The following is a 16,391-nucleotide window of genomic DNA, read 5'->3' on the forward strand; positions in this document are numbered from 1 at the left end:
ACCGTAGGTGTAGCATACACGTAACATTTAATAAATTACATATAACAAAAATATTGATTTTTTTACATCTAACGTTCGATTAAGTCTACTGGGGGCGAATACCGATTCATCAAATACTACACTCACATAATATTACTAATAAGTTATTCGTTATAAGTTTATAACTATCGTAAGTTGGCTGTAATCAATATATCTACCTACTTTACATATTATTATCTACAGTTAAGTTTCATATTAAATTATTTCAGCGTGCAGTGTCGTCCTGTGCATGGAAAGGATTTGGCTGAGTCGTTATTGTAATATAGTTAATTTATTATAAAAATCTTCGGTTCTACCCAATTATTATACCTATTATCTATTACACTACTGAGGTCTTCATTGTATTTTACAAGCTTATATATGTTATATATACACCACACACGCATTAAATTATGTTAAAATTGATTGATTTAAAAAAACGGCCATAAAAACGTATATACAATTAATTGTGTCCATTCCTATAAGCAGAATAATTGAAAAATATGACATGTGATGTTTAATGTTTTATCTTGACGTGCCCTCGGATAACGAGCGACGCGTTTTGTCGGTCTTTCAATGATGACACTATGAAACATTATATGGTTGCACTATCGCAAAAATATTATGTGAAAATTATAGTTTGATCAAGAAACGGAAGACGGACTCACAAAAAATGATTGACTACCGTTTTTTTTTTGGAATGACCGACGCGAAGTGTCGCGGTTTCCCGATCGAGAGTATACCTAAAAGTAGATGCAATATAATATATTTTACTGTTGTCTACTTAAACGACGAACCACAGGTTTAGAACTTCACTGGATTTTTCTATGTACGTGAATTTCAAAAAAGTAGTCATCGAAACAGGTGATTATTAATTGTTTGCATTTCCGTGTAAAACATTAACTTTTACTTGGTTATACTTGTAGATTGTAGCTATATATGAGCGTGTTTTATCACTTATGAAAATCCAAACGTAAATGTACGGTTAGGTAACAAAAAAAATTCTAAATCTATCCATATTTAATTCGATTCTTTGATGACGACCCGAAACCGGAATGTTACTTATAAACTATAGCTTTTTAAGAATTATGGCTAAAGTATGATTGAAAAATAGGAGGATGCTCCCTTCCCTCTATAGAAATCAACACAAGTATTGTGAATTGGCGACGGTAATATAATAGTGGGCGGAATGTAATGAGTCTCTTTTTCAAACCATTTTTTAAGTTGGTTGCGTTATTATGCGTGTCTTATAGAATATACATAATAGATACTATTCAATATTCATAATACTTTTGAAACGTTTACAAATTTTATTGTCATACGCATATTATTGATACAATTATGTAGAGATTTTAAAGTTTAAAGTAAGTTTAAGCCTAAGTTTTTATTATTTACTTAATGGAATGGCACGCCCGCTGAGTGTAATCAATTCTTGATTCGTATTTTAACCCGGTTATAATATTGCTGAAATTTTTAACTGTATAATTGTATTATTTATTTAGTTTTGTAACCCATCTCTTAGCCGATCACTATACGGATTTATTGGTAAAAACGTAATGTTACTAAAAACCTAATATACATTGCAGTATCATAGTTTCATTATACATTCTTTAAAGAAATTAATAAAGTACTTACTACTGAAAATAAATAAATTATTATAATTATATACTTTTGTCACAAACTGTGTATAAATTCACTTTTAAAGTTTAACATTTTTTTAAATTAGTTTTTAAGTTTTAAATAAGTTCCTACATACTTGTAATGACCGTCCAGCGTAATGTCTCGATGAACAGGAAAGTCCCAACTGAATTGCAGTTTGTGCCCATCGCTCGCTTATTAAAGCATGAGGTAAAAATTCGTGAAATACTCTAAGAACGTGCTGAAGAAATACGTCTAATTGTTCACCACTGCGAATAGACCAAACTTTGGCCGTTATATCTTCATAGTGCCAGAGAGGTTGTTCTCCTCTAAACATCACAATAAACAAATAATAAACATTATTAAATTAAATAATAAATATAGATCGAATCACTACGAAATAAATTAATACTTTACCTAGAAGAAATAAAATCTATGAGGGATTTAACGATTTCTTTAATGGTTACATTTGGGGTTGGTGGATTGAGTTGATCCATTCCTAATATCACTGTCGAAGCATCGTCTTCTAAAAATAATGAATTAAATAAGAAATCAATAGAAAACTATATTATAAAATTATATTATATACTTACCACAAGGAGAAGGTAGGACAACCAGACTAGTGGATTGTGAGTAACTGGTTCCAATCGGTGTTTGTAAATAACTATCAAACGATTCATTGGCTTCTGTAACATTTATTTTGTTTTGTTTAGTAATTTACAGTTTTTTATTTAAATTAATATAATAAAAGTTAAGTAATAAACCGATATTACAAAATTAAAGCACTCGTATATGTAATTATTGTATCAATATTTGGTAAAAAAAATACCCCGAGTGAAGAATTCATATTGAATATTAATAATATTTTAATGGAATCATGGAGGTATGCAAAGATTATTTGAATTATAATTATTATACTAAGCAACAGATACTCGTCACTATGATTCATATCAATTTTAATAATTTAGCTTACAATTGTTTTCAAATCTTAAAAAGGAAAGAATTGTTAGCATAAATAATTTTTTGAGCTATATCATATACAACTATAAACATAGGGAGAGTCTTAAAACCCCCCGTGGCATTAACGGTAAACGTAAGGTCAATAAATACTACATTTAATAATTTATATGTTATTATAATGTAAAAAAAAAAAATTATATTAAAATATTTGTTATTTTTAATATTATTTTTTTTGATGATTTAGTGTTTATTATAATGTAGTATTTATATATTTTTGTATAAAACAATATTTGCATATTTGTAATTTGCATCTATCACATTGAGTGAAAACTTTTCTTGTTTTGTTTTGAGTTCCAGATCTACCGCCGTTTTCCAACAAACGTGCGTAACATTGTTTGTACATTAGTTTTTGTTTTATTTGGACCAATATATGTGTTGAAATATTATTGACTTTTTTATAAAATACACACATGTGTATGTGCGAAAAAGATTAACTGAATTTAAGAATTTAGTTATTCGAAATAAAATCATAAACAAAACAGAAAATGTTTTGACAATAATACATTATAAAAAAAGATAATATTTTCCACTCTAAAAATAAAATACTATAAAGAATTTCAATAAGCCATTCTATAGACTTGTTCTATAGGCCACACATAGGCGTAACTAGTCCTTTATGTATTAGGGGGGCTGGAGTCTTAAAATTGTTTTACAGCAAATTTAATTTGATTATATTATATATTTGATTTAATTTAATTTTTTAATTATTTATTGTTTTTATTGGTGTTTAAAACTGGCTCTTTGAATTCTCTTATATGAAACATTATATATGTATATATATATATTTTTTTAATTTAAATAATTAAGGCTTCAACAGCAACGGTTACTAGCCTGAACGATTTTTACAAAGTTATATAGTTAGTTTTAAGATAAGGTGTTTCATTTCAATAATTTTTTACATTTTTTTTTTAATTTAAAATTTTTTAATAAGGTTTATGGTATTTAGGAATTCGATTATTCTCAGGACTTTGTCTTCATCGAGTGCTTCTTTTATGTTGAGTGGCATGTTCAGGTCGTTGCGTGTTGAGGTGTATTGTGTGCATTCCTCCAATACATGTTTGTTGGTTAGAGTTAGGTTGCATATTATGTCGATTATTGGTTGAGGCTCATTGTTAATTAAATACCAGTGTGTAAAAAAATAGTGTCCGATTCTAATGCGAGTGATTGCGATGTCTAAATGTCTTGCGTTTGTTAAAATAGGTAGGAGAGTGTGATCTTTTGATTGATTTTTTATTTTTTTAAATTTGTTGGATGTTCGTATTGAATTTCAATGGTTTTGTTAAGATGAGATAATTTTTTTTGTTAATAGAATTTTTTATGTCGTTTGGGGGTATGTTATTTATTGTAGGGTCCGGGATATTTTTCGCTGAAAGATCAGCACACTTTTATCTGCTTTCTCATTTTTTACGATGCCAATATGGAATGGTACCTACATGAATTCAATATTTTTTTTTGTTTGGATGTTTAGTGTTATTTCATTTTTTGTAGATTTTTTTGAGAGCTAATAAGGTGCTCTGGAATGATTATTGTGGGCAAATATAAAGTTAATATTAATATGTTTATAGACACATATATTTACCAATAATTTTGGAGGGCTTTAAGAAATTCTAGGGGGGCTGAAGCCCACCCATGCCCCCCCCCCCCATCATTACCCCTATATAATATTTAGGCCACGTACTATTTTATTTCCATAAGATTACACGTATTATGAAGATTTTAAAGACTACGTGGTGACAAAGATAAATTTTACGTGAAGGGTCTGAAAATCCTACGTGGCGTTATTGACAAATTATATTGTAGGGTATTATATATACTCATAAAACCCAATTGTTAAAGTTACATATTTGGCCTTGGCGCTTAACCTGTTAAATTATTACAATAAATAATTGTACATCGTATAATAAAGATTTAATTTTCTACCAGATTTATAGCGCATATTAAAAACATGTGTTAAAACTTAAATCCAAGTACAATTTAATAACTACCATTCTACATTTCTACGTCTATAAAGTTCAGTACAATAAACTGCTTAGCTGATATACTAAAATAGCAATATACAAATATAATGGAGATCATAAAGTAATGAAAAGTAATTCCATTGTATTAAAATGATATACATGAATAAACATAATTTATTTTCGAGGTTGGCGACTTTTTATTAAAGTTTCACCACTCCTAAAAATATTTAGTTGACAACAAATAAAACTAATAATAACTTACCAGAATCAAAATAAACAAATTAATTATAATTTACAAAAACATTTTAATTTAGTAAGTGTCTCTTTTAGAAATAATAATAATTAAAAAATGCGATATTTTATAAGTTACTGCTTGTCAACATTATCCATGTACAATTATTAAATAATAATATTGTTGAAGATGCACGGCTGCTAATGAGTTAATTTTCATATTGATAATAAATTAATAGTTGTATTGAAGGTAAAACAATCAGAGAAATTGCATTTCTGATTAAACCAGTCAAAATAGTAGATGTATTTATTAAATATAATCAATACTTTTAATTTCCAAGAGTATAAATAGTATTCAAGATATTATTTTTAGAGTACTTACTAATTAATAAGATATTAGTGGTTTTACAATGATGTATGTTTTTATTTTTGTGTCATCACGATTTGGAGTAGAAATAATGCTTTGATTTTTGACTTCAGCCCCTCATTGAAAAGGAAAATTCATCTAGTTGGTACTTTGGAGAGGGGGGGGGGGTCAAAATTAAAAAATTTACTGTAGTTATCAAAAGTCTTAGGAAAAACCTTAAAAAAGTGACGGTAAACGAGATTTTTTACGCATAATTAGTTTTCGACAAAATCAATTTTTTATTTTGCTGTAACTCAAAAACAAATAGTTGTAAACACTTAAAATTTTCACCAAATATTTATATTAGCGTTATCTATTTACGATTAAATTTTCAAAATATCTTGACTTTTTTAAGCTATTTATAGACAATTGAAATTTTCAATTTTTCTAATTTTTTTTTTAACATGCCTATAAAAAAAAATTTGGCTCACCACAAAATCTTTAAAATTTAATACAAGGTTTATTATAAGTGATACTTATCGTAGTAAAAAAAAATTCAAAAATCGTTAGTCACAATTTTTGTTGATAGGCATTTTAAGTTCAAATGTTAACGAAATATGTTAAAATCGCGTAAATTTGCAAGGAATTTTGAAGTTGAAAATTCATTTTGTGATTTATATCTAAGGTTAAAAAACCCAATACAAGGTTCTTCATAAGTTTTCCTTCAAGTAACTGTAAAAAAAATGTCTAGCGTCAATATAGAAATAATTTTATGAGCCTATGAAATTAAATTTTTTACGAATTCGCGTAAAATTACAATGTATTACAATTTAGGTAATAATATAATATATCCTACTAATTATCCTAGACGGACAAATTATATCCGTTCAGAATTGTTGTTCGTATATAATGATACATGTCATAGCATTCAAATTTAATTCATACATATTATAGCGACCTATTCCCCATATCTACTATACGAGTACAGCAGAGCGATACCCACTTGCCAATCTTTTTATTTTTTATTAATAACTATAAAAAATAATATTACTAGAATTGATTGTAATATTAAAAAAAGTTATACATAGGTATATCATTATGGTATATTACATAGGTAATTGAAAATTAACAAAATTAGAGTAAATGAAAATTTACAAATAATAAAGCTAATTATTGGTTTTTAATAATTTGTTTTCGTAATTTCTCCTAATTTTACAAAAAAATATAACACATTACAAAGGTTTTTATTTACATTTTATCATTTTATAGACATAAGTGGTGTTTTTTTAAGATCTCCTCTATGTATGTAGCCGTTTAACGATATAGGAAATATCTCGGGTATAAAATGAGCAACGTCTAAAATAGCAAATATTTCTACATTTTGTTTATTCTAATTTTATTAATTTTTTAATTAAAATAATATTTTTGATATAAAAATGGCAAAAATAAACCAAGCGTCATTGTTCATGCATATACAAAAAGGAGTTAAAATGTCGACATTTTTTCAAAATTTGTAGTTAGGCGGGTACTCATTTTTAACATATTCAAAACTTCATTTCGATTTTAGGTCATTCAGCTGAAATTTTTAGCAGTACAGTGCGAACATACTATAAATATCATTAGCTATAATTCTTTGTTAACGAAAAACATACCGTATTTTCGTATTTTTTATAAAAGTAGAGATAGTTGTTTTTATAATTAATATTAATTAAACAAATTTGTTAGATGCGTGTAAAATAAAATGAAAACATATTACCTGTAAAATTATGTTGGGTGACAGGTACTGGCGGAGTTGGCAACCCAAGACTTAGGTGAATTGTATCACGATTCAAAAGGACTTGAGCGATGGTTAGTTGATCCGAGTTGTTGGCTAAGACTAGCAACAAGTTCAATAACAATTGTTTGCAGTGTTGATGTACTAATGAACGACTGTGGTCCATGCCTAACAATGCGATATGCAACATCAAAGGCATATGAATGGACCAGTCAATGTCTAGCGAGTCGGATGGTAAATCTTTTAGTAACATGACAGCAATATTGCATCTTTAAAAATACAAGTAGAAAATGTTAAAACTGGCATGAAAAACTGAGCAAATTTTTCAAAAGCAAATAAATAAATATTATTAATACTTTGCATTTTTTTATTATTTAGGTACTGTTTTTAAATAATCAATAAATAATCATAAAATAATGTAAAATGAGGTGCTATGTTAATTATTTTATGAATAACAATAAGATTGATTTTTGTTTTTATGTCTGAAATTATCATTAATTATACCTTTTATCGAAAAGCTAAATTCGTATTTTTTAGAAATTAATCACACTTAAAAATTTGTTAAGTAATCAACATTTATAAAATTATTTATTTCTCTCTGAACAGAATCAATAACATATATTTAAATATTATTTGCATTTATAGTCAACCAAATACTGAAGTACCTTTTATAATTAAGTTAAAAGGTTATAATAAATAATAAAAAAAAAAACGAAATTGACAATCTCAATATAGCAGAATTTTCTTAGAAATTGACCTAGGTCAATGATTAATCATTATACCTAATTGTAATTACTACATAATTTAAAACCCAAAGGATTTTTATCCCCTGTTCAATAATTTAAATGAACGTTTCAACGTTAATTAAAATCTTTAACTTTGAAACGCTAATATTAAAAATGGAGTTTAACCTTTAGGAGTTCAAATATTGTAATATTTTATCATTAATAATAATAATTTAATATTTGTAAAAATGATTGAAAGGGTAAGCAGCTTTTCACTACCCACCATCACAACATTTCATTAATTTAATTTAAATAAATTTAAATTTACTACGTATTAAATATTAATTTTAAATACATAAAAACGGTTTTTGAAGTATTTGAAGAAAACCAAATTCATTAATATAAATACATAAAAATTCGGGAACTCATTCAGCCGTAAGTAGAGGTGTACCATGGAATGCTTCATTGTAATATAGATAGGTAATGTTTAATTTAAATGATTATAATGATTATAATCATTGATTACGTAAAATTATGTTAAGTGTGGATGGTCTATCAGCTTATATATCCAAGGATATTATATATTTTTCCATAATAAGATGGTAAGATTAATGGATTCAACTAATTTTAATTCACAAAAATTACATATCCTCAAGTCAGCAACATACTTTATAACGATTATCGTTAATTATTTTCTAATTAACCATCAGGGATAGTTGATATAAATAATAAGACTATTGACGTGTAACTAAAATTATTAATTTTTTTTTTTTAAATATCAGATTTTTTGAATAATTATTCAGTACGCACGTGTATATCGTTGATCCCGAGTTATGTTAAACACCATTCGCAAATCTTAACGAATTTTTGCATAATTTGTATCAAAGTTTTTATAAAAATACCACAAATTTCAACACTAAAATTTCAAATTATTCAATCAATAGTTATCGCCGTAACTTGGAAAAAGTAACACAATTAGTTATAAAAATTAATTACACTACTAGTATGATGGCGTCATCAAGCACTGTTAACACGGAGACTTTCGAACCGTCAATAAGATAGTCACTGTCACACCATGTAAACTCTTTCTTTTGAAGAAAATAAATATTGCACTGGTAAATTTTTAAATGTTTCCCATGTGTATGACAAAGTCTCTTTAAAGACAAAATCCAAGACATAGTTCTGATCCTGTGCTATTTAAAGTTATGTATTTTCATATCTTATAAACCCATGTTACCCACTAGTCTTATAGGTGACTATGCCGATGACAAAGCTCTAATAACTAATAGTTATATACCAGGAACATAATTCCCTTCATAAAAAATGGTACAAGTAATGGCCAATGAGGAAGGAAAATAACTGAACCACCCTTTTACTTTCTAACCATTCCTTATATAATGATCTTGCTATCTTACCCATCCACGATGTAACTAGAAATTCTTACAGCAATTCAACTTTAATGTTTAAAACTACACAACTCCTTTAATCAAAGGACTTGCGTCAGCAGATGTACCCGGTAATCCCAGAAAAAGACTAAAAAGGCGGCGGTATCATGACCTGCTTACCTATAGTTAATGCTCAAATTGTATTTGTAATAATGTAAACGAATATAAATAACTGACGAAGTGCCATTACTGGAAGGCTTCGTAAATCCGCCATTCAAGCAATACTTCGTTTATAACTTTTACTTATTTTTATATTCGTAACAGGTTGTAAATGATGTAATAATAATAAAAAAAAAAATAAAAATTTAAACTTCAAATATCTCTAACCAAAAATATGATTAATGTATTATGGATATTATTAATTTGCCATTGAAACATTTATAAGGATATTGAATACAATTTAAGTTTTTTGTCTAAGTTTCAATTTTTTAATCATAATTTATAGAAAATGATAATTTAAGTAATAGTATAATGTCACATGTTTCAAAAATTAATATTTTTTAAATTGAAACAAAATAACAAAATTGTTTTTATTATAATTGGTGTTTCTCGATTTTTAACTCTCAAAAATACAAATTAGATCCAATATAATATCAAAAACCACCAACAAATTTTAATTTTTTAGCATTTTCAATACACTTATATTCTATAACTATTATATACGTCTAACATAAAAAAATATATTCATAAATATTTAAATTCAGTATATTTATTGATTTGCTCAAAGTCTAAAATTTATTTATTTTTAAAATTCGAAGGACAAAATTAATTTATACGTCTTACCTGTGAAAACCACTGCTTGACGGAATATTAGTCGGCAAATATTCTTTTAAAGGAGCAAAATATCCTCCATATTCGGGCATAGGTAATGGATGAGGTTGAGGAAAATCACCGTAATTGGGAGATAATCTGTCATAATTCATCTAGAAAATAAAAATTTATTAATCTCATAATTCAATATATGCATTATACTACGATAAATAATAATTGTTTATACTTCAAGATAAATAGTATTTAAATTTTTAGGAGCTATTATTATAATATTGTTTGTCGTTTATTATATAGCTGGTCGTACTTTATTGGTGTGATTTTACATTAATAATTAAGATAATGTTTCAATCAATGCTCAAACTTATTTATAATTTATGTGATACGAAAAACATTAATATTACTTCGGAATCTTCTACAGGACTTTGCATTTCATCTTGCAGTGTTGACTGAGCCCCAATTATTCGTTGCCATTTAGAACTCATGCGATTTGTAGGGAATCTAGAAATGGATTTAACTGTAGAATCCGATTTACAAGATCTGGAAAAAAATTGTACTTTTTATTTAATACGTATTTACTTTATAATTATAATACAGATATTTTTTAAAGATGAATAATACTATACATAATGTATTCTTCATATTAAAAATCCAATAAATATATCCAAAATAAATTTAGATAACATTAAAGCAAAACTAATGATAGATATTAATCGTATCATACATTTATTTAAGTGAATAAAGTTATATTTGTACAACTGTATCAATATTAAGTATTCCAAACAACTTAAAAATATCAATATTCAAAGGCCAATATAGTATTAATCATTTAGTTCCATAACCTGTAAATACGTAGGTATATTTCAAAATAATGAAAGTTATGTAAATATTATTTGTATACTATGGACTTTTATGAATAAATTATTATAATTTGAGTATAATACATAAGTGAATATAATTAACAAATATAATATATTTAAAATAATAATACTAATTATCATTTTTTGCAAAAAATAGTGAATAATATTGGAATTTATATTATCAAATATACTTATTTATAGGTAAGAATAATAAAGAAATTTTAAAAATTCTTCTAAATGAATGTCTTTAATAAAGTATATTTGCATTAAGTTTATTATATGAACGTGATGTTTATTATTAAAATGATTTAATTAGTATATAAGCTCACTTGTTTTATCGGCATTACTTCCAACATAATATTTTACATCTAACATAACACTAATTAATTACCCTTATTTAAGTGTGTTTTTCATTTAATGCTAAAAACATACATCATGTTTTTCATTAGTAATAGGGAAGTTGTATCTACACAATAAATCCATTATGAATTTATGATATTTAAATATAATTTATAATTTACATTGTTCGTAATAAATTATAATCCAGGAAGATTAAATTTAATGATCAATTAATTTAATAATTTTATAGAACTTACTAAAATTAAATTTTCAAATTCACATTAAGCTATATCATATTTGGCTATTATTATGTTTAACATTTTATGAGTAGTATGAAAATTAAATGTGAAAACTACTCTGACAATACTCGAGCCTATTAAATATATTGGCGGACTAGTTAATCAACAATAATTTAACTTTTAAACATTATGATATATTATTATTATTGTTTACTTTTAACAAAATCTTAGATAAATTACAAATTTTAATTAGTATTTTCGGGGAAATAATATTTGTGAAAAAAAATAAATACAATATGTATTTAATTGATTGAAAATCTGTTTTTACTCCTCATAAGAAAAATTTCACATTTTTTGTACGCATAAACATTTTAATGCATTTGATAAGTATAACACTAGTTAACCAACTTTATATAGATGAGTTATACGATTGTATATAGTGCATATACCGTATACTATATCGAAATTGCTTCATCGACTTAACAGTTAATAAATGTAATAATCATCATATATAAATATATTGATAAAATTGTACAATATTTAATATGAAAATAAATAAGATACATTGGTTTAGAATGTTTAGGTAAAAAATTAATTACATTTGATTGCATGCAGAAGTATTGTGTTGGTTAAGAATGTATATTTGCAGATTAACAATGAATTATGTTCAACATAATGGTTATTTATTAGATATATTAGATTCTGATCAGAGCGGTAGAGGTATTGATTTTACAATCAAGTTTTTTTACGTGGTTGTTTTCGGTTAACATTTTTTGAAGCATTTAAAAAGCTCTAAAAGTTTATACAATACTTTTATATAGGTATTGAATAAAATCTTGACAATTTTGGCGTAATATAATTTCAGCTCAGAGTCGTTTAATGGATGTAATGATTTATCGTTCAATATTCATTATTTTTACACAACAATAATAAATATGCGTATAGATTATAATATTAGTATATAATATACTACCCTACCGACTTGTTGTACATCTCACGTTTTAAAATCATCTCTTGTTTACATGGTATTATTGTTAAAATCGTTTAATGTATATTCAAACTTTAGTAAAAGAAGTACAATAATCTAGCTTAAATATATGTAAAAATAAGATATTGACATAAACCTAATTTTGAGATTTAAGTGTTTTTAAGGACGGTAAAACGAAATAAAGCATAACATGAAAAAGTCTAAAATAATGTAATATGTGTGTCAAAATAACTGAACTCATATAAAATACAATATATATTTTATGTACTATTTCTAATGATAAACTAGATTCCTGTTATAGAACATCTTTTTCTTAATCGTACATTTTTTTTACAATTCGCGAGTGAATTGTTGTAGATTTAATTTCCATACATTTATACACGGTTTAATCAGATGTCCTTTTATAATAAAGTTTAGTAATGTATTTGTAACTAGTCTTATAGACATAATTACATAGTAGACCATCTATCGTGTTCATTATTTAGAATGTAATATTGTAATGCATACCTATTATTTAAATAACTCGCTCTAAGATCATAGAGATCTCAAGTTTAATGACCATTCAACATCAAAAGTAAAAACGCATTACTGAAACATTAAACTATATTCTCCTCGATATACTCAAAAGATTAAAGAAGACATTTATAAAGCACATCATAAAATATAAACTTGTTTAAATTGAGAGCTTAGCCTGTTCAATTACCTTAGCCGGTATAATTATTATCAGACGATATTATGACAAAAATGTGTATATATCTACTAATTCAACTATTTTAATCATTCTGCCAAGGTATAAATTATCTTTACGAATTTAATGTAGCCGTATGCATTATATAAATCCACAACGAACTACGTAGTTACCCATACCAACAATCATTTGTTATTTGCGGTAAATATTTATTTTTCAGTTTACCATATATTATGTTATGATACAAATATTAATATTTTACTGCAGTTCGTATTATAAACAAATAATTTTAAGAGGTATAATAAAATAATTTTGGTTTCTTTTATGCAAATACTTTACTAGCTATTTATATAACATGATGGAGGGTTTACTAAACTACACACAATGGTCGCATAGTTGGAGAATCAGGTACGTTATAAATAGTAGCCCTTTGAAGATTGAACTTTTTATAGAATGAAAACTGTAGCAGGTTATGTTTTTCGAATTTCAGTAAACATTTGTTTAATACTTGTACGTAAAATAATCCGTAAAGCTAAGAGTATTTCTAATAATATAATCTCTTTTTGAGTTATAAAAATTGTACTATGCAGAAAATGCATTTTGTGTCTGTTTGAGATTCCCAAATTTTCGCTAATGTATTTTTAATCATATTTATACATACGCCTAACTCTAAAGTAAACGCTTACTTAAATCACTACGCGAGGTTCACTTATTCTTTCAAATACTTAGTATTTGATTGACTGAAAACCCAATATTAACTGTAGGAACATAATAAGTAATTACTATATGCACCTATTAATGTTCTATGGCTTTAAATATTAAAAAAAATACAATTTTTGGTCACAATACATAATAATTATATGTGATTTATATAGGTTATGTATTGTATTATTTAGTATTTTTTTATAAAGCTTATTCACATATTTAATTAAATTAAATTTAAAATGATATAATAAACGTGAAACCAAATAAATTTTTTATTTATGAAAAATATTTCAAAGTTATGAATTTAATTAAAGTATGTGTATTATTTTCTACAAAAACATATAAAGCTACAATTGTGTTATAAGCTTTTGGAAATACCGATTTACTATAGTATAATTATAATACTGAGATATATATATATATAAAAAAAATAATAATAAATAATAGTAACTGCTGAAAACATTTATACGTTGAACTTAGTTAAGACAACAATTATATATTGTAAATAAAATAATAAGTGTCGTGAACAAAATGACAAATAAAAAATTAGTATAATGATGTCCTTAAATTAAATTATTATATTATGGTTTTAAAGAAGAATTATACTTAAAAAATTGTATGAAAATTATTATTATAACACTAAATTAAATCAACAATTTGTTTAAAACAACACAAACATGAATTATAAAAATTATGATTTGTGCAATAATAAATTATTTAATTATTTATAGATATACAAACACCTGTTGATAACTCGGCATATAATTTAAATTAAAATTGTTTTTGAACTTCTTAAGTTTGTAACCATTTTAACAAACTTTTTTCAGAAAAATAAAATTCTATAATAAATTATAAGGGTATATTATATATATTTTATTATAAATACCATTTTATAAAACGTATATTATATTATATAGAAAGGCGCTCAGGTATTTACTATTTTAAAATTGTGGAAAACGACTGTCATATTGTAAACATGTTAAAATAGTGCACATTTTAAAATGCAAAGTAGTCAGTATAATTCACTCTTGCCGTATATTTTATCATAAAATAGTATATAGATTAAATCAATACCTCTAAAACAACCTCTGTTTAAAAAAAATGTATATATTTATGTAGTTAAATAAATACATGAGTTTGAAATTTCCAGTATAATTTTAAACCTAATTTTATCAATTAAATATTTTTCAAGTATATTATGAAAATATTTTTGGTTTTGACAAAGTATAGTGCTAAATTTGATTTCTAACAACTATTTAGTTTTTGTCAGTTTTGCACATATACCTAATCCATACTTTAACCACAAATCAAAAATTGTAAACTAAAAAAAATATCTCAAGCTAATCATATGAAGCTAAAATGAAAGCACCAGTGACTTGATTTACTGAAATAATAATAGCAATTATACTATTTATTAAACTAAACGTTAACTGCAGTCGAATGTATTAATGTATTCATATAAAGGTAATAACATGTATTAAAAAAAAAAACATTTATTTTTTAAATTCAAAAATTGATTGGAATGATAAATAACGCCAATATAGAAAAATTGAAAAACTATATAACTATTGATTCTATTAAAAAAAAGTATGGATTATACTATATAATCATCATCCAAAAATTATAAGAATTATATATGATGCTTTGAAGCCCTATAATATCACATACATATAATATTATGAAGTTAGCGGCATTTATTTTGAATTTATATAATGTATCATAATACATGAACAGTGTTAAAAATATCATTTATAATCCATCTCAAAAAATTGGCTATTTAAGTACTCCATAATTTTTATAAATAAAAAAAAAACTAGTTTATTATTAATTAAAATGTCATTCTTTATCAATCAATTATTTGAGATGTTTTTTATTTATAAAATTTAAACTACGCATTGTTAAGTATTAAAAAATTATAGTATGCTTCGGTTATTTTAATTACTTAAACTAAAAATAAACCAACGAATTAATAACGGTTGAAAAAACCATGGATTGCTTATAAAAATTGATTTGGAAATTTAATTGAACACTAGTTTTCAGAAAAATATGCTTAATAGTTATTATACATGCCTAAATTTAAATAGTTATACCATTAATTACAAATATACCTAAATATTTAAAATAATTAATATTAATACTTTAATATAAATAATAATATTTTTAATTTGATGAACTTTTTTGCGTGATTTTTTTAACCCTTTAAGGCTTAAAATAATTGTATTTTAACTAACCCAGTATATATACCTCGTCATTTAAATAATGATTATTTTTTTAGTTTTTAATAATTATTTATTGTTTAAAATTGTAATACAATAGTGAATAATTTATATTAATGTATAGTGTATACGAATTATGTCCCATAAAGTTTTATAATAATCTGAACATACACATTAAAAAAAAATCTAAAACAACACAGGAGAGTTTACTAGTAAAAAAAATCGTGATTGTTTACTATACTTTCGTCAAAGTTTACTACCACCTCTTTTAAACAGTATATTCTACGCATCTTGGAACCTATACAAGATGTAAATGCATAAAAATTTAATGCATTTTATATTTTGAGCAGATAGTTTTCTAAAACAATATAAATATGTAACACTGAAAAATATTGATGTCATGATTTTATCATTATCGCTTATCAAATGTATA

The 16,391-nt window shown here is 24.9% G+C and overlaps 1 protein-coding gene across 3 annotated transcripts in view; it reads right to left on the minus strand.

The window, feature by feature from the left end:
- Positions 1 to 16,391, minus strand: part of LOC132923197 (protein furry) — a 108,529-nt gene that overhangs the window by 13,241 nt on the left and 78,897 nt on the right. For 2 of the 3 annotated variants that reach the window (XM_060987048.1, XM_060987050.1), the window contains exons 25-30: positions 10,328 to 10,463; positions 9,939 to 10,078; positions 6,968 to 7,254; positions 2,250 to 2,342; positions 2,074 to 2,182; positions 1,775 to 1,985 (exon numbers count right to left, since the gene is read on the minus strand). In XM_060987048.1, coding sequence (XP_060843031.1) covers positions 1,775 to 1,985; positions 2,074 to 2,182; positions 2,250 to 2,342; positions 6,968 to 7,254; positions 9,939 to 10,078; positions 10,328 to 10,463 — 976 coding nt within the window. The remainder of the gene's footprint in view (positions 1 to 1,774; positions 1,986 to 2,073; positions 2,183 to 2,249; positions 2,343 to 6,967; positions 7,255 to 9,938; positions 10,079 to 10,327; positions 10,464 to 16,391) is intronic. The other variant, XM_060987049.1, reaches the window with a different exon arrangement.

This window comes from Rhopalosiphum padi, chromosome 2 (genome assembly GCF_020882245.1).
Source record: "Rhopalosiphum padi isolate XX-2018 chromosome 2, ASM2088224v1, whole genome shotgun sequence".
NCBI classification, from domain to species: domain Eukaryota; kingdom Metazoa; phylum Arthropoda; class Insecta; order Hemiptera; family Aphididae; genus Rhopalosiphum; species Rhopalosiphum padi.